This window comes from Glycine max, chromosome 4 (assembly GCF_000004515.6).
Source record: "Glycine max cultivar Williams 82 chromosome 4, Glycine_max_v4.0, whole genome shotgun sequence".
Lineage (NCBI taxonomy): Eukaryota > Viridiplantae > Streptophyta > Magnoliopsida > Fabales > Fabaceae > Glycine > Glycine max.
Genome location: NC_016091.4, coordinates 4,876,084 through 4,892,989, shown reverse-complemented (window position 1 = coordinate 4,892,989; position 16,906 = coordinate 4,876,084). Strand labels below are relative to the sequence as shown.

General features: G+C 32.9%; 3 protein-coding genes across 5 annotated transcripts; 2 read left to right on the top strand and 1 right to left on the bottom strand.

Moving 5' to 3' along the window:
- Positions 1-293: 293 nt before the first annotated feature.
- On the bottom strand, positions 294-2,929 carry LOC100808233 (protein TIC 55, chloroplastic). Its single transcript, XM_003522297.5, has 3 exons — positions 2,346-2,929; positions 1,550-1,652; positions 294-1,471 (listed from the first exon to the last, which is right to left on the bottom strand). Exons 1-3 carry the CDS (start codon positions 2,849-2,851, stop codon positions 353-355), a joined length of 1,728 nt encoding a protein of 575 aa, XP_003522345.2. The 5' UTR covers positions 2,852-2,929; the 3' UTR covers positions 294-352.
- Positions 2,930-5,607: 2,678 nt separating this feature from the next.
- LOC100812726 (lariat debranching enzyme) lies at positions 5,608-9,531 on the top strand. Its single transcript, XM_006578046.4, has 8 exons — positions 5,608-5,987; positions 6,222-6,343; positions 6,415-6,608; positions 6,842-7,024; positions 7,116-7,234; positions 7,370-7,509; positions 8,128-8,247; positions 9,252-9,531. The coding sequence occupies exons 1-8, from the start codon at positions 5,707-5,709 to the stop codon at positions 9,362-9,364; spliced, it is 1,272 nt and encodes a 423-aa protein (XP_006578109.1). The 5' UTR covers positions 5,608-5,706; the 3' UTR covers positions 9,365-9,531.
- Positions 9,532-12,208: 2,677 nt separating this feature from the next.
- On the top strand, positions 12,209-14,476 carry LOC106798375 (peroxidase 46). 3 transcript variants are annotated; one of them, XM_041014826.1, is made up of 3 exons: positions 12,209-12,633; positions 13,021-13,195; positions 13,295-13,608. In XM_041014826.1, the coding sequence occupies exons 1-3, from the start codon at positions 12,389-12,391 to the stop codon at positions 13,379-13,381; spliced, it is 507 nt and encodes a 168-aa protein (XP_040870760.1). In that variant the 5' UTR covers positions 12,209-12,388; the 3' UTR covers positions 13,382-13,608. The 3 variants fall into 3 exon arrangements, 2 of the variants coding, with proteins under 2 accessions (XP_040870760.1, XP_040870761.1); XR_001387797.3 differs by adding an exon at positions 14,159-14,476 and having other exon boundaries at positions 12,470-12,607; positions 13,021-13,325; XM_041014827.1 differs by lacking the exon at positions 13,295-13,608 and adding an exon at positions 14,159-14,476 and having other exon boundaries at positions 12,470-12,607.
- The last annotated feature ends 2,430 nt before the right edge of the window (positions 14,477-16,906 follow it).

Here is a 16,906-nt window from a genome sequence, read left to right as displayed (position 1 = left end):
AAACGTCTCGGACGAACGTGATTTGGCATTGTTTTTGCTTTGTTTAGTTACGGTAAACTAAAATCAAGTTTACTTTTAAAGCACGATACTACCAACAAAAGCACAATACTATAAGTGAAGAATATAACTTGTGCTGATTTTGAAAGTTAATACGAAATTTTATCACAAACATGTTTTTGAAGTAAAATATTTCAAATATAAATTACATTACCTCAATTTAATTTTAATTTTGCAAAATCAAAATTACTCAAAACTTTAAAAATGTTCTGCCAAACACAATCTGTAACAACTAATTAGTCATTAGACAAACTGTTTAGTATTCATTTGAACAACTATTTTTACAACCAGTCACTCACAATCTCCTATGTGTCCTAATAAAATTTGTTGTATTCATTGCAATGGCGGTTGAGCAAGCATAGACTCCAACAGAGCAGAGAGCTGCAGATGCCAAGAGAAGGACCTTCCATTGTCTCCCAGAAAGCAGAATTGCCAACGCAGTTAATGCAATTGCCACAGCTGAAAGAGCATTTTTCCAAGCTTCGAAAGCTTTGACGACGGTTCTACATCCTTTGCAATGAATCACATGCCTAAAATATCTGTTGGCAAAATTAGGGGCATGCATTGTTCCAATGCCCCCCTTGGTTGGTGAGGAAGCTGATTGTCCTGCGACTAGTCCAGCAGGTGCGTGTTCAACCACAGCAGGCTCTTTAGGCAAAGAGATAGTGCTGTGACCAAAATGATATGGCATTCCATGCCCCGCTTTGTCCATCCACTTCCTGTATTCAGCAACCCATGTGTCTGATGATTTCAGATTCAGGTATAGTTCCTTTGTTGGAACCTTTTCTCTCAGAAGAATTTCATTTTGTGATGACAAGAATCCCATGTCTTGCTCAAACACCTTGCTTGCATTCTGATGGAAGTACCACTTAGGAAACACTTTTGCTAGTGGAGATCTTTTTGTTCCTCCAAACCTAACTATCAGCATGGATTTCCCTTGCCCGGTTGGTCTACAAAGGAACAGGCCACTGAAGTAGTTTATTTCACCATTCTTATCAACAATTTCCCTGTTGTTTTGTAGAACACAAGGAGCCTCAAACCGCAAGAAGTTAGGCATGGATCCATCTTTCTCTCTGCCCCACCAACCTGCAAACCCTCTATCTGTTCGTTCGGTCACCTCAAAACACAGCGGCTGAGCATCCTCCCTTTTCGCAGTCCAATCTGTTCTGTCATGGGAGATTGGGATATGAGCAGGATCCATCAGGTTCTCCAGAAGAATAGAGTGATCATAAGGGAGTTCGTGAATTGTCGAAACATCTTGAAACCCCGGCCTTGCGAAGTTCTCAAACCAAGGTAATTTACTGACATTTGGAGGTGTCTTGAGGGACATCCATACCCAAATAACACCTTGAGAGTCCCTCACTTCATATGTTTTAACACAAGCAGCCCTTGGGATTTTGGCATCAGCTGGAAGCTGTTGAGAACAGAAAAAGAATTGTCAGCATCATTGCCTTTTGATTTAGCTGACGATAATTGTAGCTGTGTAACCAACCTGAGGTATCTTCACACATTTTCCCTCCCCTTCAAATTGCCATCCATGGTATAGACACTCGAGCCTTCCATCAATCAACTGTCCCTCAGATAGTTTCGCTAACCTGGATTGTATAAAAAGATAAGGTCCAGTATTTGATAAGCATGACAACCATCAACCAGTCAAGCTACAAAATTTTCAGTAATTGAGAAAAGCTAAGCACCTATCTTAATTATGCTATTTGCAATCACTGAAAGTATAAAACTTGGATACAGTATTCTAAGTGTGTTTTAGATATTTTTCTCTAATTAGAATTTAAATTTTCACTTCGATAAGTTGCAGAATAAAAAACAACTCTAATTCTTGTTAGAGAACGACACTAAAAACACTTGCGAAACTGCATATAAGTTTTACCGTGACAAACATTGTCAACCGTCAACCAGTAAAGCTACAAAATTCAGTAATTGAGAAAAGCTAAGCACGTAATTGTGCTAATTGCATTTACTCAAAGGAGTACCCATAAATCAGTTCTTTAGTTACTTTAGTACAGTCCTCCATTAGAATCGGAATTTCACTTCAATAATCTGCATAATAGTAAAAATTTGCACGATTGACGTAATATTCTAATTCTGATTGAACAACTCTAAACACACTTATATGTAACTACATCAAAGTAATGTCGTCAAATTTCATGGTTATTTATCGAAGCAAAACTCTAAATTCTGATCTCTATAAACACATAAGTAACTGTCTACAAATTGCTGGTGTGACCAAAGATGAAAATAAAAAACAAACGGAATCATAAGCAGGGAGTGACCTGTGGGGGCAGCGATCTTCGTAACAGCGAAACTGGCCATTGCCATCCTTGAACAACACGAGCTGTTTATCAAACACTCTGAGACCCAAAGGTGCATCTTCGGGCACATTCTGAGTGAGATACAAAGGGTACCATTCCTGTGTCCAGTCATAGTCCCCTTTTCTCTCCTCCTCGCTGGTGGGGCCCACAAGAACCGCGTGATCTGCTTTGATGTCTGCAGTGGCGCCACACCTGAGTTGCTTCGATCTTAGTGATGATGTTTTGAATGAATATTGGGAGCAGAGAGTCCAACGTGGTAGGACTTGGTTTGGTGGACCTGAAACTCGCAGAGGGAGGGACGTTCGAGTGGTACACAGAAACGGATTCACCAAAGCCATGTTAGACAACAAAAGTGAAGAGCGAAGAAGATAGCACAAACACAAACTCAAACGAGGAAGAAACACAGGAAAAGAGACAAATGCACGTTTCGTGTGTCGTTCCTGGCCACATAATAATAACACTTCCATGTCTTCATTACGATGATGCGTGTCATTTAGTCCAACTAGTAAAGATTACGATGCTGAATAATGGTCAGGTAACCATGTAACTAAAAAGACACATTCTCTGGATAAGATCTATAAACATTGATTTCATTTATCATTATTCGCAAAATATGTTGTTGGAAAAATTGATCAACTATGCAGTAGATTCGTAGAATGAGATATTCCTTAAATATTTATTAATTACATAACTTTATTGTCTAAATAGTATTAATTACATGTTTTTATTCACCTAATGATGGAGTTTGGCTAGTATGGAAAAATTTAAATTATATGTGTAAAATAATTTTAAAAACAATATATTCAAATATAGAAAATTACAACATTTATAACAAACTTTGAGACATATTTGAACATACTAAGATTGGTTCGATTTCCTTTTCTAAGAAGAAAACAAAAAATAGAAGAAAGTTAGGTTAAATATTTCCAACACACATCACTTACACATTTTCTTTCTTTAGTTTTATTGTTATTAAAACAACTGTAAATTCAAAAAATTATGACTTTTTAACTTTAAACGTCTTTTATTTTAATAAATGTCATGAATTGCAATCTAATTTAACAATACTTTATCTATTATATCATATCAAATAAAATTCTGATTTGTTACGAGTTAATGTTATGTAGTAATTTTTTTAAGGGTTATGTGTTAATTCTTAGACACATTTATTGTTATTAATTAAATTAATTTTTTTTATAAATCAATTCGCTAGTAATTGAAGTCTTTTACAAATGGTTTAGTTGTGTGAGAGAAAAAAAAATAAAAACGAATTAAAAAGAAATATTTGAATTGAAATAGAGAGAACACATAAATTTTTGAAAAAATCCTCTCATTTTCTCTCCGTTTGAACACAACTAAATCACCACTTATATAAGATAAAAAGGATTCGCTCTCTTTGGCTCCCCCACCATCCCATGTCATCAACCTTATCATCATCATTATTGTTATCATCATTGTCATTTTCCATGTTTTGAGATCGATAATATTTTTTGTTTTTTTCTGGATAGGGAGTAATGAAAAAAACAATTAAGAGTAATTTGGGAATAATAAAAGTGTACACCAAATGAAGGAATTATCATTATAATAGTTATGGATTAAAGATAAAGTATATAAAAATTAAACTCAATTTGTACTTGAACATCTAATACTTTTGATAATTGTTGTGCATGATTACTTTTGAGCTTCATTATGCACAACAATTATCTACTTTTTCATTGATTTCTGCTTAGTTTAGTCTCAAGTAGCTAGCAATGAATGCTTTTATACAATTATAGGATTGTGAATAAAATTGTAAGCATTTATTTAGTTTTTCTATGTTTTTATCAAAGTTTTGGAACACTAGGAGAGGAAGAGAATCTCTCATAGCAAAAAAGACTCACTCAGCAAGTTATGCTTGCCCAACAAGAAAGGTTGTGTAGAGGAAAACACGTGACAACTCAAGAATGGAGAAAAAGGGGTCACATCATCTGCAAGGCTTGCTCAGCACATGCAACTAGTCCAGCGAGCAAATTCCTTTGGAAGAAAGAAATTTAATTGTAATTTGGGAATTCATAAGAGCTCACCCAGTGGGTGCAGCTCGACTAACGAGCAAGACAAACTGAAGTATTGCTATTGGGATTTGCGAAGAACTCGCCCAACGAGTGTTGTTTGCCTAGTGAGTAACGTGTTTCTAAAGTGATAGAACAAAGGTCTTGGGATCATGATAAAAGCCACATAGAGCAATGTGTAGTAGAAAAACATTATTGTATGGGAGCTTCTTCCATTTTCCTCCCCAATCTTTTTGTTTTCTTTCCATTATAAGGTTTCTCATGACAATGAAAGATTAAATTATTCATTTCATTCATTTAATGTTATTCCCATTTCATTACTTCTTTTCTTCATTTATTACTTTGTGTATGACTTGATCATCCATCTGCATGTGGTATAGTGTGATTAGTATTGGAGAATATCTTCATACTAGAAATTGAAAATAAGTATCTAAATAAATCATTTATGGAATAAAATAAAGTTTATTAGCCTTGTAATAGACCACTATGCTTAAGGCAAATCACTTAGTCTAGCCTATTAAGGAATTAGGGGTAAAACCAAGTGATGTAGGCTCTCCCACGATGAATCATAGGTTGAGTAGATTAGTTGGTTAAGGTGATAGTATAAGTAGTTCTTATTAAAGGAAAAAAAAAAGAATCCTTTTATTACATCAAGAACTATTTGATCAATCAAGTACCCAACAATTTTCTTAATTTTGCATTATACATATTTTCTATTTCTTAATTTTACATTACACATATTTTCTATCCACGAAATGCTTGTGTTATTTTCTTTTAAGCTTTGTTCTCTTTCTCCTTTAATATTAATTATTCCTCATTGCATTTTATTTTGTCCTATTTTTAAACTTATGCATATTTAGATTTAAAAACTCAAACAATTATTTCATTCCCTTACAATTGGTTACATACAAATTGTTTAGCACAAATAAAATCTCAACAATACTTGCGATAATATTCAATCTTGTTGTTTTAATTATAATATGTAAAATTTTGTTCACTTGTTAATCAATTAACAACTTTATTTATCACCTAATATTAATATTTTTTAAAAAAAAGAATGAAAAAATACAACTTGATAAAATGAAATTTGTGTAAAATTTACATTGACTTAGGATATAAATAAAACTCACACTAAATAATTATTTAAATTATTTAATTTAAGAATTAAGAAATAACTGAAATTAGAAAAACAAATGGTAGGTATGGCTGTCCTGTCTGTGAAGCTGTGATTAGGGTTTTGAAAGGGTTTCCGATCACCGAACGGATCAAGGAGGATGAAGATAGCGGTGGAAGGGTGCATGCACGGGGACCTGGACAATGTCTACAGAACCCTTCAACAGTTGGAGAAATCTGAAAACACGAAAATCGACCTTCTCCTCTGCTGCGGCGATTTCCAAGCCGTGAGGAACGAGCATGACTTGAAGAGCCTGAACGTCCCTCTCAAATACCGCTCCATGAACTCCTTCTGGAAGTACTATTCCGGCGCCGAGGTTGCCCCCTACCCCACCATCTTCATCGGCGGCAACCACGAAGCTTCCAATTATCTCTGGGAACTGTCAGTTCACACTCTAATAACTGTTTCCGAGGTTTTAAAATATTTAGGTTTTAGGATTTAGGGTTTACGTCTCGTGGTTTCGTCACGTTTATTGATATTGTGGGAAATTACGGGCAAAAATGCGGCTTATGCAGCCAAAATCACAGCCGCGGACTGTTTTTTTTTATAAAAAAAACCTTAACTTTTGCAATGTGATCTAGGGTTTTGACAAGTGTTTGATTATGTTTGTTGTAGGTACTATGGAGGATGGGCTGCTCCTAATATCTACTTCTTGGGAGCTGCTGGGGTGGTGAGGTTTGGGAATGTTCGAATTGGTGGCCTCTCTGGGATCTATAAATCTTTCGACTATAAATTAGGTTGGTTATTTGTTTGTGAATTGTGAGTTTCTGAATTTTGTTGAATCTGAATGGATGTTTTTTTGATGTAGGACACTTTGAGAGGCCTCCCTATGATCATAATACCATTAAGTCCGTGTATCATGTTCGTGAATATGATGTTCGCAAATTGATGCAAGTCAAGGAGCCAATTGATGTTTTTCTTTCGCATGATTGGCCAGTGAGAATCACTGATTATGGGGATTGGAGGGAGCTTGTTCGGCGCAAGCATTATTTTAAGCAAGAGGTGAGATTTGTTATCGTTATAGTTTTTAAGTTATTGAAATTGGAAGGTTTTTTGTGATAATCATTCTGTGTTTTGCATATGCTGGATGCTAATTTGCTTGTATTTATTTGAGGGAAATATGAAGCCATCATATTTATTATTATTTCTTGAGCAGTCATATAGATACTGGTTTTTAATTACACTTTATATAACGACACAGTATCTTATTTCTTTACCTGATATATTTTTGCCAGATAGAGGAAAAAAGACTAGGTAGTAAACCTGCTGCTGAACTTCTAGAAAAATTGAAACCACATTATTGGTTTTCAGCTCACTTACACTGCAAGTTTGCTGCTCTTGTTCAACATGGGGAAGGAGGTCCACTGACAAAATTTCTTGCACTGGATAAATGTATTCCTGGGCGTGATTTCTTACAGGTATAGGCATAGTTCTATAATTTGCAGGGTTAATCTTCTGTGATAGCTGTTTGAGTTAGTGATACAATCATGGCTTGTTCTGTGCCTTTAGATTGTGGAAATTGAATCAGATGCAGGACCTTATGAGATTCAGTATGATGAAGAATGGTTAGCAATAACACGGAAGTTCAACCCTATATTCCCTTTGACTTACAAAGGTGCAGACTTCAGGTGTGTGTGTGTGTGCATGTGAAAGCACCTTAATTAACATTTAGGATTTGAATTGTCAAATAAAATCTTTTTTGTCCTTCCCATTCCTCTTCCCCTTCAAATAATAATAATAATGCTATATGCACTTGCTGACAGAGGCATAAATCTTGAGATGGAAGATTGTCTTGAATGGGTTAGAAGCAAGCTACAAGAGAGGGGGTGCAAACCTTTTGAATTTGTTAGAACAGCTCCTTGTTATGACCCTTCACGATCCAATTTTGATGGTGCTTTTGCTGGTATTTCTTTTTCTTTTGTTTTCCATTACAAAGTATACATTGTAAATCACTAATTAAAAATTTGTTCAGCTTGTTCTCTGGATAAAGATATTCTTATCATGATCACTTAGGTCTTTTGGCTAATTTGTAGCTGTCTAATCTTCTGTTTACTTTGTGTGAGCTCCCATGCATGCACATGTTATATGCATGTTATGATTAGGCAGTGTTGATTATTGTGTCTTCCCATCTCATGTACATATGTCAATTAAAAAAGTTCGATTTTTGTATTTTGTGTTGCAGTAATACAGTAAATACACCCTATTTCAAACAATACAATATTCCTTTTAATTGAATGTCAAATTGTCAATCACTTCCTAAATCCTAAATTAGCCACAATTAAACGTCACTTCTATGTGCAAACATCTACACCTTTTACTAATTGATTTTTCTGACCTTTCTAATAGAATGGTTTTAGCTTGTAGGAAAGACAAAAAAATAAAATAGAAGACAGTTCTCATATAATGATGTTAGCCATGATTTCATTGTGCAATGCCCATGCTGTCATGTCTTATATAGTTTAAAATGTAACTCTATAAGTGTTAATTTTATTTAATTTTCATCTCTTCTATTTTTTTGCAGTGAATCCCCGAAATCCTCAGACAGAATCTTTTGTGCGGCTTCTGGAACTTCCATATCTTTTTGATAGGAATCCTGAAGCAAAGGATTTGTCACCTTATCCTTCTCCTTCAATTCAGAGAGGTAAAGTTTAGCCCTTTTAATGGTCATAGATGGATAGCCAGTCCATACATAAAATGTAACAGATTGGGCAGAAATCTGGAGAAATACTTCGGGGACATAAAATCATTTTGGCCTGAGTGAACTTCGTGGTCAACATTGTTTATCACTTGTTCCTTCAAATTGTTCTCTCTCTCATAGTTGGTTTCTTTTTTTAATTTGAGCTATCTCTTGACCTTATGGTGTTATGAAATTACAATATTATGATAAGATAGAAATATGTCATGCCTATAGTGAAAATTTTATATCTAACTTTGGTCTGAATAAATTGGAGGCTTTGAGATTATTTTAGTATTCTTGTGGAGAAGACCCTTATGGGTTTGTAGCTCTTCAGATTATAATTGCAGTCCTGGATCTACTACTTATATAACCTAGTACCACTGCACTCTGTCCCAGGCCTCCAGCTTGCACTTTTGTTTTTTAATGATAATAATTATAACAAAACAGAAATTAAAGATACATGTGGAATTTTAAAGCCCATAGTTGTGGGGTGAGCCCCTATGTTAATTGGTTTGTCTTAAGCTTAGCGCTGTCCTTAACTGATGTCGCCCTTGGTAGTGCTTTTGTTAAAGAGTGAGTTAATGCCAAAGTGGAAGCTGTTTGGTATTGCTTGATCACCCCCGTTGTGATATTTATTTCTCCTGTCAACTTAAGGGTGGCTACTTAGCATGTCTTTCCCCTGGCTTCCTTCCTTCATAGGCTTCTACCAACACAAGTTGGATGACTTGTCTTTCTAATTTGCCTAAACCGGGTCCTTTGAAAGATTTATTAACTTTTCAATGCTCATTTAGTAGAATATATAGCTTGCTTAACTACACTGTTGGCAACCAATAACCATACACATGGCTAAAAACGTTTTAATTGGTTTGCAAATTTTTTGTTAATAGCATTACTCTCTTATTATTAGTATATATTCGATCTTTTTCATTTTGAGTTAATGACTTACACTATTTCGTATATATTTCTAGGCACGGCTTATGATAGCGAGGACATTCCCATTGATGATGTGGCTGATGATGATGATGATGATGAAGAGCTCCCAAAAGTTGATAACGTTGAAACTGAGACTTCCAATTTGTGAATTGTTGTTGCAATAACATACTGAAGTGATAATGATATGCAGCTAGCATTTTATGCCTAGTGCTTACAAACGAGTGCTTACCCTCTAATGTTGTAGTTAAATTGCATGTATATTAACTAACCCTTTTTTTAAGAGAAAAAGAAAAGCTCATAGCAATTAAGGTTGTAGATCTCCAATCTCCAATCTCCAATCTCCATCATCAAGTATCTGATGTCTCTAATCAAAGTTGATGCCACACACGCACACAAAATGGTGGCGAGCCATGATTTTGCCACTTGCATACGTCATTACTGCTATCCATGCTGGATCTATATGTACTACTATTTTGTTTTCAAATGACTAAAAACTTAATTAAGTTAATAGTAGATGTAAAAAATAGTAGTAAATTTATCTGTGTTTAAAATGGGTTGGCCCAGGTTTTCCACTCAATTTAGCCGTGTATTTTGCTTGCTCTGTTGACTGCTGTGCAGTGAAGTAACTACAGCCATAAATGTGGCACACATTAACATAAATCATGATGCAGCATACACGCCACACGCTCACAGCCAATGAGTACTCACGTCGTTTCAGATTACATGTCTTCAAAGGTCATAAACATCTTAAGAAAAATCATAACTAACCCTGTTTTTGATGGATCATGGACGTAGAACTAACACATACTAACACTAACTAAATATCGGGATAAAATGATTTTTCTTCCACCAAAACATCATCATTCAAATAATTTGAGTATAATTGTGTAATAACTAAAGAATTTCAGTTATATATTAACAAATACTATCGGTAACATTTTATACAAAAATCTTTCATTCTTAAATTTTAAGGATTACTTAGAAAATATTTGTTAGCATTTTCTTTTTATTTTTTAAATAATAATAAAATAAAATAAAAACTACTGTCAAAGGACGCATAAGTTAAAATGGAGAAAGTAGGAGAGAGAAACTGTATTTATTAAAAAAAAAACCTATAAATAAATATAAGAGAGTGTGAGCAAACGATTAACATTCTCATATGAGAAATTTTAGAAACAGTTGTTGACATACTGTTTAAAAGATTGACCAAAGTATAGTTTTCATCCTTTTATAATTTTCATCTTCCTATTTTTATTATCACCTTTTATTCAAATATAAAATAATAAATTAGTAAGACATTTGTTTTATTTAATTAATTTATAAATATTATTTTATATGTATCATTAGTTAACAATTATTATCTTTTTTTAGTTATAAAAATTTATAGATTAAAAAAATATTTAACAAATAAATCTTTTTAATTTTGCTTCATATCATTTATATATTTTTATTTTAAATAGTTTACATATTTTTATTTTATCAAATTATAATTAAATTTCATAAATTAATATATAAATTTATTTTAAAATATAAATAATTTGTACTCTAATTATATAAATCACTATAATTGATAATTACATTAATTAATATGTAAATTATACAAATTACGTAAATTTATTTTTATTCTAATTATATAATTTGATAAAATTTTAATATTTAATTTTTTAGAAAACTTACATGTTAATAATTTTGTTTTAATTATAAAAAATTATTTAGTAAATTTATTTTTTTAAACAACAATTATATAAATCAAGAAAATTACATAAATTAATATGTAAATTATTTATAAAAATAATGTAAATTTATTTTTATATATTAAAAAACCAAATTTTTATTTTAATTATAAAAGTTAATAATTTGTTTTTATTTTTATATTATTTAAATATTATTTTAAATTTACGTAATTTGTATAAATTGAATAAGATAAATTTGTAAATAATCTATACATCAGTTTATGTATTTTTTAAAATTATAATAAAATAAGAACCAAACTTCATATATAATAATTTATTAATTTATATTAAAATAAAATTATATAATAAAAATAATTAAATTTAAAATTAAATATTAAATACTTTTTAAATTTATAAATTTTTATAATTAAAAAAATTAATAACTCCAAAGTAATGATACATGCAAAATAATGATTATAACATTAACTAAACAAAACAAGTTTCTTAGTGACTTATTTCTTTGTTTTTAAATAAAAGGTCATGAGTTTAACTTATACCAAGGTCTTTTTTATTTTTCATTTTATTTAATCTCTTATCACACAAGCGTAATATCAACAATTTACATAGTAAGCACTAATATGTCATATGAAAGTCAACATTTGATTTTGAATGATCAACTGAGGAATAACTAAAATTGTTTATTTTAAAAAATGAGAAAACTAAATGTCTTGATTTAAAAATATGAAACCCAAAATTGAAGATGTGAAATTATAAGGAGATCAAAATTACAATTTAACCTAAAAGGTACTCTTTTTTATTGAATGAAATTTAGTGAAAATTACAGTATTTTTAGCTCACATTGAATCTTTTTTCTAATTTAATTTTATATTTTTAATAAATTTTAACGAATAAAAAATAACTTAATAAAAAATTGTATTTCTAGCCCAACTTTTTTGGTCAAACTTAGACGAGGAAAGAAGGAAAAGTGAAGGATACGACAAGGTTCTGTAAACTATAGTATGGCTAATCTGATTTATTTTTTTCTTTATTCATTAACCAAGTAGTACTAGTTGGTTAAATTAAATTTCCCCGGGGTTGACCCATCAGGAGCTTCTTTATTCATATACTACTAGTTGACAAAGTGTTTAATCAAATACAAAGTGCCTTTGAAGTTGATCAGGGGCAATGAGAGTACCAAAACACTTGTTTAGCATTTCACTAATTTTAGCACCTTTTCTTAGTATAACAATTAAGAGTTACCTGGAAGCATCTTTAAATGCTTGATGAGAGAAGTCATCTAGTAATTGGTAAGGGGGAACTGCATAACCAAACCTTCTATCTACCTACTGACTTCACCCAACCACATAAATGTAGTTATATGTACAATTTCCTGGTTACTTCTACTCTACCTTTTATGATATGTATGTATCATTATCAAGTGGAAGGAAGACTAGGCACACTGAAAACACTGTCCCAAAACCACTAAAAAAGTTGGTTCTATGGAGACAAAAACAGGAACTCTTTCCATAGCAGTTTCTTCTCTTTTTATGTTTTCTTTTGTTGCCCTTGTAAAGGGTAGCCTCTCTTTTAACTTCTATGCAGCTGCATGTCCATCACAAGAGTCTATCATAAGAAACATAGTCAGCTCATCCTCTTCTACTGATACTACTATTCCTGGAAAGGTCCTTCGCTTGGTTTTCCATGATTGCTTTGTGGTGGTTAGTGTTCAACTGTTTCAGCAAATGTGCTTTTCTTCTTATTCTAATTGTAAAGTACTAAATTCAGCCACCAATATTTTATGATGCCCCCTTTTTGGGAGATCACATTTTCTGTTTAATTTGTTTTATTATAACCTTTTTCCTGAGGGATTTGTCTCCTAATTAAACATTCACCAAATACAAAACCAATTGTGTAATGGAAAATTCAAATGTGATTGAAGTGAAGATGACCAAAGAGGTTGCATGCATTTACGATTGTTGCTTACAGTGAGTTTCCTTACAGATAAAACCAATTGTATAATGGAAAACTCAAAAAGTGATTGAAGTTAAGATAACCAAGGAGTTTGCATGCATTTACAATTGTAGCTTGCAGTGAATTTCCTTGATGAAATGGATCACTTTATTATATGCAGGGATGTTTCTTTGATGCTACAAGGGAACAATACAGAACAAAGTGATCCAGGAAATAGGTCTGTCGGAGGATTTTCAGTTATAGATTCAGCAAAAAGGATCCTAGAGAAATTCTGCCCTAGAACTGTTTCTTGTGCAGACATAATAGCTCTAGCTGCTGGAGATGCTGTTGAAATAGTAAGTTCTACCTCATTGCATGGCTGACATTGTTCAATGGCATATTGGCAAGACACCTCTTTTGGTACGGTTATTAACTTGAAGGGCACTTGAGAACAGGCTGGTGAACCAAGGACTATGATTCCTACAGGTAGGAGAGATGGGATGGTTTCAGTTGCTTCAAATGTCAGACCTAACAAGAGATGAACTTGATGGAGGAGTTCAAGGAAAAGAGAGATATGGGATACATGTGTTTTAAAATATAAAGAAAAAAAAATTCCAGTAGTATCTATTCCTTTAAATTGTTAAAGGGACCTCCTATTATGATTACGTATATTGGAGTCTTACCTTTTAAAATCACGGTGCTAGTTAAGGACAAGAATCTGGATGTCATAGACCTAAATTTTGTAATATAATAATTGTAAGTTAGGATACATGATAGTACTAAGGGAAAAGTTAGAGCACGAGTAATATATACATGTTATGTGAATTGATGTTACTTTTGTGATATTTTCTCACAAGTATGTCTGTGTTTTGTGCTTGAGTGATTACATTGTGTGTTTATTTAAGTATGATTGTGAATGACGCATTATTGATATCACAAATTGATAATTTTGAATTATATGATAGATACTTTCATATGAGATGAGGATGAAATTATTATGGAAAGAGAATAAGACGTTATGGTATGAAATACGAATTAAATCCTTTGAAGAATCTAAAATCCATGTTAGGGGAATCAAAGAATTGAGTCTAATGATTCTGGAAATTATTAAGTTGTGTATGTTATATTTATTTAAATACGATAATGTGTTGTTGTTTATTTAAATATTTTGAATATATTCAAGCCAGGGTGTTTGGCATTGGCATTAGTATCTTATAAGGTAATTCATTGTCAACCATTACTATATTAACCTTTCACATTGTTTGCTTTGATATCACGCTAGTGCTACATACTTATTTAGTGATATTTAAGCTTTTCAGGAGCTCATACCATTGGAACAGCACATTGCAGCTCATTCAGGGATCATTTTCAAGAAGATTCAAAGGGAAATCTTAGGCTCATTGACAAAACCCTATACAGTGACTATGCTAATGAGCTAATGAAACAGTGTCCAGCTGGTGTCCAACCATCTGTAACAGTGAACAATGATCCTGAAACTTCAAAGGTCTTTGACAACATGATGCAATCCTCCCTAGGAAGGGACCAATCACAAGAACCATGAGCAAGAGGCTCCAAGAAGATTGGGCTAGAGCTGCTGAAGAAGGCCCTAGGGTTCTCATGAACCTTAGGGTAGATTTCTGAGCCCATGGGCCAAGGTTGGGTCCAATTATCTTTGTACATATTAGACTGGGATGTCATTATATTTGGTCCTTGTATATAGGGCTCCATATTGTAGGTAGGGTACCCTAGAAATATAGGATTTTTCAGCCCTTGTATTTTTAGGCACCTAGACTAGTTTTTGTATTAGGGATAGTTTTGTAATTTCACATGCACTAAGTGGATATTTGATGTGTGTGGCTGGAAATAAATTTAATTGAATTGGTAGAAGCCCAATCCAATTAAATTTTAGAGGGGGAGGTGAGCATTTGCTTACTACACCCCATTGCCACATCATATAGTCACACTTTGTGCATGTCCTTCATGCTTTTCATGCCTCATGACACCTAAGCACACTTAGTGGAGAATCTTGGAATTGATCTTGGATTAGTGGGCTGAACCATAACTAAAATTCACTAATCATAATTAGTGAAATTTTGGCTCCAAAGTTTGGTTCCACAAATTCAATTTCAAATTCAAGTGAAATTTGAATTTCCCTCCAATTTTGTGTGACACTTAGGCTATAAATAGAGGTCATGTGTGTGTATTTTTTTTCAACTTTGATCATTTGAATATTAACTTCAGATTTCAGAGCTCCTTTTGAGCACAAAATTTCGTGCTCTTCTCTCCCTCTCTCTTCATTCATCTCCTTCTTCCTCCAAGCTCTTATCCATGGCCTCCTATGGTGGTGAGCTTCTTCTAGACTCATCTTCTCCTTGAAGTGGCGTCTCCTCTCTCTCTTCCTTCTCCATTCCACTGCCATTTATCTTCCAAGAAGCAAAGGAATCCATTGATGAAGAAGATCCTAGGCCTACAAGCTCCAATGGAGCTTGCATCATGTGGTATCAAGAGCATCTTCATCTAGGTGATGTTCTTTTGCTTCCTCTATCTTTTTGTTCGGTGAATTCTCTTTAATTCCTTGTTCTTCATCTTATTCTCCATGTATATCCTCCATTGTCTTGTGGTTTGGTGCTGTTTAGAGTAGATTCAAAAAACAATAAACCGATTAAATCTTAGATCTACACTTGTTCTTGCATTTCTATGGTTCAAATTTTGTAGATCTACTCTTGAATCTTGTTTTTGTGTTGATTTTAGGTTCTATCATTTTTCATTCATAATATTCTTGTGCTGAACCTTAGATCTAAATTTTCTTCCAAAATATTGATTAAAAAAAAAACACAAAAATCTAAGTGTAAATCACTTAATCCATGTTGTCTTAGAGTCATGTTTAGTCATAGTAATTGTCACATTATGTTCTAAGTTTGTGTTGAATTTTATTTTGTTGATTGAATTCTAGATACATTTGTTCATGTATTCTTGTCATTATTAGCCTATCTTTTGAATTTTGAGTCTAATTCATGCATGTTATTTAGTTCATAACATGTTCTAAATCAATTCCTAGAAGTAGTCTTGTTCTTGAACTCTTTTTTTGTTTTCTAAGATTCCTACATGATGCCTATGATGAAGTTGAGTTGTGGTGCTGAGTTGTGGCTGGATTTGTGAATCAAATAAGTCTTAAGCTCTCTTGAATTGTGTTATTCAAGATAATTGAGTATAAGCAAACACAAATTGTAACTATCCAAGCCTTAAGCAACATAAACACTACTCTTGATTTCTAGGTTGAAATCGCTGGTGCTGGCAGCTTGAACATACAAAATTGTATAAATTACTGGGAATTGGTCACAACGATTTTTGAGCTGAAAGTTTTACTGAATTTTCTAGACATCTGGAAAAAAAATATAGAAAAAGAACCAAGCGATTTGGATTAAAGGAAAAAATAATAAAAATCACACAAGTTGGCAGAAAAATCAGTGTCCAGAAAAAAAAAAAAGGAAAAGTGAAAGGAAAGTGTGCTTGCTATTTTGGCTCAAAATTTGTTCTATAATTGGTGCCTATTTTATACCAATCCTAGTTCTGAAATTTCAATTGAAAATTATTGTGAAAACAAGTGTCAAAACTAGAGGTTTCTTGAGTCTTTTTTTTTTTAGAGTTTTTCTACTCTACTCTAGAGCCATTCTAGGTTTCTCTTTGAGTCCTAGCTTGCTTTTTTGTGCTTTTCATTGCTTTAATTGTTGAATAATCTTTGGAAATTTGTCTTGTTAAAACTCTATTGGTTTAGCTTTCATTTCATTTTTTTTTGGTCTTTGGTTATTGCTTGTCTCTTTGTTTCCTTGCTTGTGAGTTGCCATATAGGGAATTGGAAAGGAGGATTGGTGCCATATCTTGAAGAATTTGAGTCAAGAAGAAAGGGGCCAACCACCTTAAGAGCTATTGGACTAAGAAGCACTCCAAATTGAGTGAAATACTCAAGAGAGAATAGCCACCACAATTGAGGACTTTTTTTTTGTAATTTTGTAATTGGCAATTTGTTTTGTTTTCAAATTTTGTAACAAAAAAGGCCTTTCATTGGA

Bases quoted from the DNA above. Each gene is read 5' to 3' on its own strand.
- LOC100808233 (XM_003522297.5), bottom strand. From the start codon at position 2,851: ATGGAAGTGTTATTATTATGTGGCCAGGAACGACACACGAAACGTGCA. The intron at 1,653-2,345 runs GTCACTCCCTGC...TATACAATCCAG, and splicing joins GAAGATCGCTGCCCCCACAG to GTTAGCGAAACTATCTGAGG. The intron at 1,472-1,549 runs GTTGGTTACACA...TGTTCTCAACAG, and splicing joins AATGTGTGAAGATACCTCAG to CTTCCAGCTGATGCCAAAAT.
- LOC100812726 (XM_006578046.4), top strand. From the start codon at position 5,707: ATGAAGATAGCGGTGGAAGGGTGCATGCACGGGGACCTGGACAATGTC. The intron at 5,988-6,221 runs GTCAGTTCACAC...TGTTTGTTGTAG, and splicing joins TCCAATTATCTCTGGGAACT to GTACTATGGAGGATGGGCTG. The intron at 8,248-9,251 runs GTAAAGTTTAGC...ATATATTTCTAG, and splicing joins TTCTCCTTCAATTCAGAGAG to GCACGGCTTATGATAGCGAG.
- LOC106798375 (XM_041014826.1), top strand. From the start codon at position 12,389: ATGGAGACAAAAACAGGAACTCTTTCCATAGCAGTTTCTTCTCTTTTT. The intron at 12,634-13,020 runs GTGCTTTTCTTC...TATTATATGCAG, and splicing joins GTTCAACTGTTTCAGCAAAT to GGATGTTTCTTTGATGCTAC. The intron at 13,196-13,294 runs GTAAGTTCTACC...ACTTGAGAACAG, and splicing joins CTGGAGATGCTGTTGAAATA to GCTGGTGAACCAAGGACTAT.